Source organism: Phaseolus vulgaris, chromosome 10, assembly GCF_051622355.1.
Source record: "Phaseolus vulgaris cultivar YP4 chromosome 10, ASM5162235v1, whole genome shotgun sequence".
Lineage (NCBI taxonomy): Eukaryota > Viridiplantae > Streptophyta > Magnoliopsida > Fabales > Fabaceae > Phaseolus > Phaseolus vulgaris.
Window position 1 is genome coordinate 16,145,023 of NC_143507.1, and position 4,651 is coordinate 16,149,673.

A 4,651-nucleotide genomic window follows, 5' to 3' on the forward strand; every position below is an offset into this window, starting at 1 on the left:
CAATCTCTTTCTTAGTTTCAGAGTTTTTCCCCCCATACAATTCTCAAACTCAACTTTATTAAAATATCAAAAATATATGTACCACTAAAACTAATTAACCACAGATAGATACACTATTTTGCAACCTTATACAATTGGAGACAAATAATAACCTTGAATAAAGTGCAATACAAGATGACTTTATTTGTGACACTATCTAAAGAAATATTAACAACCACTAAATGAAAAGATGTGATGAGCAAAAGAAAGTGACATCTGTTGATAAAATTCTATTCAATTATAACTCAATACTGGAGTTTGAGTTTCAGTATAAAATATTGTAATTAAATCGATGAAGACAGCATACCCTTCATCAAGAATGAGCAATTTACAGATTCCTTGTTCTTCAAGGAGAACACCTTACATATGTATGCTGATCATACTTAAAATGCATGTTGTCACGATCAAATCAGTCATGCATTCATTCCCTCATGAGAAATTCCACTAGACTCACTGAGATTAAAAGCTCAGACACAATCTTCAGAGTTCAGAAATTGTCATATGCAACATATTCTGTGACCTCTCTGTGTTCAAGAGGGGAAAATTGAAGTTTCACTGTGATTTGGAAGTGTTACTAATTGTAGGGTCTGTTTGATAGTACACAATATCCCCAGTGTCACTGACAAAATGGTCTTTCTTCATGCTTGTTATCAATTCTCCAATGAGGTAAAATGGAAGAGGGCTAGACTTCTTTGGCTCCCGGTAATATTGGCCAAGAACTGGTTTAGCTGCCTCCGTCTATATAATGGAGCAAAGACAAATTCAAGAGTATGAAATTAATAAAAATTACTATTCATTTTATTCATCAATAGAAGTGTAGAGGGGCACTCACTGCTTCTATTAAGTTATAGTGTGGTATTTGAGGGAAAAGGTGATGAATGACATGTGTTCCAATGTCATGGTGGATGTTATTGATCCATCCATAGTCACGATCAATAGTTGTAAGGCCACCCCTAAGGTAGCTCCATTCCTGTCCAACATAGTGAAGAATAAAGCTATGAAGAAACAAGCTGAGGAACATCATAACTCCAAAATCTTTTTAATTTATCTAAGGACACAACTTCTTGTGTGTTTTTGGTGTTGTTCTTCAATCAATACTAGAGGTTTCCAACTTTGAAACCTGTGCTAACCTTTGATGAAACATATATTATGTACATTAACAAGGTAAAATTTTAATTTTAATTGGACAGCAGTATCAAAATACACAAGGTAATTTGAAATGAAATGAAATGAAAGAAAGTTGAACAAGTTGAACAAACATTTTCTTGAAAATGAAAGAAAAAGGAAAGAAAAGATACCTCTCCACGATACCAAGGTAATTTGTCTTCGTGGCCATGGTGATGTAAATAAGTCACCAAATCCAACCACATAACAAAAAGCTGCCATTACAAAGTCAAATTAGGATTTGATTATGATTCAGAAAGAAAGACTAATTATTAACTAAGTGTCTAATTCCTAGTTAGAAAAAGCTATGGAATTTACCACATAGGGAATGCCATAAAGCTTAAGCAATTGAACTGGACCCATCACAAATCCCAAACCTACAAGCAAGGCAGCCATAGCTGTCCAGCAAATTGTTGAAGTAATAACATCTTTTCTCTCACTTGGGACAAACAAATCACTGCTTGGATCAAAGTGCGAACCAGTCTTCCCAGGACTCCTATTCCACTGAATTGAAAGATCATAACAAAGGTCAATCGTACACCAGAACCACTAACAATAAATGTTTAAAGTTATGGTAAAACCGTTAGGTACTGCAACTTACAAGGTAGATGGGATACGCAAGCAATGGAAAAGGTATTGTAAATCTTAAAGTACGTGTTACATTGTTCAAGCTGTTGAAAATTTTCTCTGGCAACTGCAAGATTGACATTAAATATTTTGAATTAGACCCTTTGAGATAAAATATTGGAGCCAAAAGCAGATTTCCCATAAAGAACCCGAACAAAGATGATCATCTTACAGGATGCCATGATTCATCATTTTCAACATGGCCATGGTGTTGATGATGTGTTCTATGACTGATTCTCCTGCACAATTCATGAAACTATCAGTTTCAGAACATAGGCTTAAAATAATGCATATTAGGATAAGCAAAGAACAAAAGACAAAAAGGGGACTAGAAGAGCAGCTCATCAAGCATACCATCCATGATATGGAACTAGAATTGATGAATGCAGAAGGTGCCCGGCAACACTGTTCAACTTGGGATTGTTTGAAAAGCTTCCATGACCACTGAAAGATCCAAAACACCAACCATGGTTATTATAACAAACTTTTGAAATCCAACTTTATAACCCCCAAAAAAGGCCAATCGACAATTAAATCTAAATTTGCATTAGTAAAACAAAATGGAGATATCAAAACGAAATTGCTATTACCAATCATGACCAAGAACAAAGAGGGCCCAGAACATGGTTCCCTGAGCAGCCCAATAGAGAGGCCAAACTATCCAGTTGTTGAGATAAGCTGCAGCAGCAGCCAACCCAAAAACCACAATGACATCCCTCACTACATAACTCATGGACTTCCAAGGGTCCTTCACCCAGCAGTGTTTAGGAATGGCAGCTCTGATATCTGCCAGTTTGAAGGGTGGTGGTGCACTAGGGTCAAATTCAGGTAGTTCCTCACCAACCCCATTGACGCCATTGACGCTCTCTTCTTCTCCCTCGGTGGTGGCAACCTTCAGTGGTGTACTCACTCCCAATTCCCACCTTCTCTCCCTATAGTTGCAACATGTAAATCCTCTCGGTTGGAGCTTCAGATCTGCAACTCCCTTATTTGTGCTAAAAAATCTAAACTTTGAATGCTTTTGGCACGAAATGGGCCTTGTTGGCCGTGGAAATGCAGGAGGAAGAGGCCTTAAACCACATTCTGATAAAACCCAAGTTGCCATTGGAGTAAAGGAGGAAGCTTTGGTTGTTTTTAGGGTCTGTGGCCGATTAGTTCCTTACCATCTCATGGTCCCTGAGGATAGAAAGGTAAAGTTATAAGAGAGAGAAAGAGAGAGATGTGTGTGAACCAAAATATATGCATGCAACTGAACCTACAACTCTAGGACAAACATACAACACAAAGTTGAGAAAAAAAAAATAAAACATGACAAAAGGGCTTGCAGTATGCACTTGTGTGTTTCAACAAGAGCCTCTCATTTGTGCTTTAATCTTCTCTCTCCTAGGTTTCTCCCTGTTCTATCCCCTCCCCCATCTCCTTCACAAATCATAGAGAAGAAAGGTCTTAGCTTTACCAAAAGGGCATCCAAAAACAAAGATGCAAATGGTTGGGTTCTGGTTTATGTCATAACCTTAAGAGATTATTCTTATCTTAAATAAAATGTTGTTCTTGTAGCAATTTGGACATGTTTTTCTCTAGTGATCACTTTTAAATTCCACGTTCTTATGTTGGGTTCACATTCCTTAATGGAAAGAAACTCCGGTCACTCTTCCTTGCCTTTCCCTTCGGGTTTGACCCCTTTTGGTACAATTTGGTAAGTGGAGATTCCTATTCTCTTGCCTTTGCTTTTGGTGGCACCTCTTTACGCATCACTGCAACCAACGCAATAGAGGAGACATCTATTTGTAACGTGAGATAAATGTTAATTCATGTGTTGTGATTTTAGGTTTGATTTTACTACTTATTGTACTAGTGAAATAGAAAAAAAAAATTAAAAATTGATGAGAAAACATATTGATATTATTAAATTAAGTAAATGAAATTGCACTAATAGTCTAAGTTTTTTCAGAGAAATTTTTTATTCAAATCCAACAAATACTAAATGATACCTAAATACATTTATTAAGAGAAAAGGATAAAAATACTATAAGTGATACAATGGAAAGAGAGAAAGAAATGGAAAGAAAGTATGGATATTGATTAGGTGTTGAAAAATAAAAAATATTCATGTATTATTTTTTTTTTTTTCAAATTGCACTTAATATTTGTGTTTTAAAATATTTAATAATAATCATTTTTATATGAATAGAGTGTAAAATGTTTCGAACCATTAAAAATAGTTCATGCAATGTATAACTGACACCATTTTTATGTTATTCAATTAAGAGTTATTTTAGATCTTAAAAAAAATACATAAAGATGAGAATGGTAAAGGTGGTTTAAAAAGTGAAAAGTTAAAAAAGTTGAGAAAATTAAATAAATGTTTGAGTTCTCTGATTCTTTGGATTTTTTTTCCAAATAAACTCTACTAAAAGAAACAATCTCTAAATTCAACCCAACTTTATTTACCAACTTAGATTTGAAAATAATTTAATGAAGATTAAGTTAAATTGTTTTATATAATTTTCTATCTATGATTATTAACATAAACTAAAATTAAAATGAATTTGTAATTAATAATATAATATATGAATTTAAGTTTAAAATGTTATTTTTATTAGTATATATATATATATATATATGAGAGAGATTAGTTAAAAAAATATTTATGGTATGAAGTTATTGTGAATGGTATGAAGTTATTGTGAAGCTAATACCATAAATATAAATTTTAGATTTGAAACTAATTTAAGTATATATTAAATAGAAAAATTTAATTATGATGGATATAATTAAATATTTTCATCAAATAAAATGAATTTTACATTTCAAGTAACCT

At 33.5% G+C, this 4,651-nt stretch overlaps 1 protein-coding gene across 5 annotated transcripts; it reads right to left on the reverse strand.

Moving 5' to 3' along the window:
• Nucleotides 1-256: 256 nt before the first annotated feature.
• On the reverse strand, nt 257-3,648 carry LOC137812596 (omega-3 fatty acid desaturase, chloroplastic). Of its 5 annotated transcripts, none has more exons than XM_068614719.1 (9): nt 3,287-3,648; nt 2,421-3,006; nt 2,185-2,274; nt 2,003-2,069; nt 1,805-1,897; nt 1,522-1,707; nt 1,338-1,418; nt 872-1,009; nt 257-777 (listed from the first exon to the last, which is right to left on the reverse strand). In XM_068614719.1, exons 2-9 carry the CDS (start codon nt 2,933-2,935, stop codon nt 592-594), a joined length of 1,356 nt encoding a protein of 451 aa, XP_068470820.1. In that variant the 5' UTR covers nt 2,936-3,006; nt 3,287-3,648; the 3' UTR covers nt 257-591. The 5 variants fall into 5 exon arrangements, with proteins under 5 accessions (XP_068470820.1, XP_068470829.1, XP_068470791.1 ...); XM_068614728.2 differs by having other exon boundaries at nt 3,553-3,643; XM_068614690.1 differs by having other exon boundaries at nt 3,165-3,601.
• Nucleotides 3,649-4,651: the final 1,003 nt, after the last annotated feature.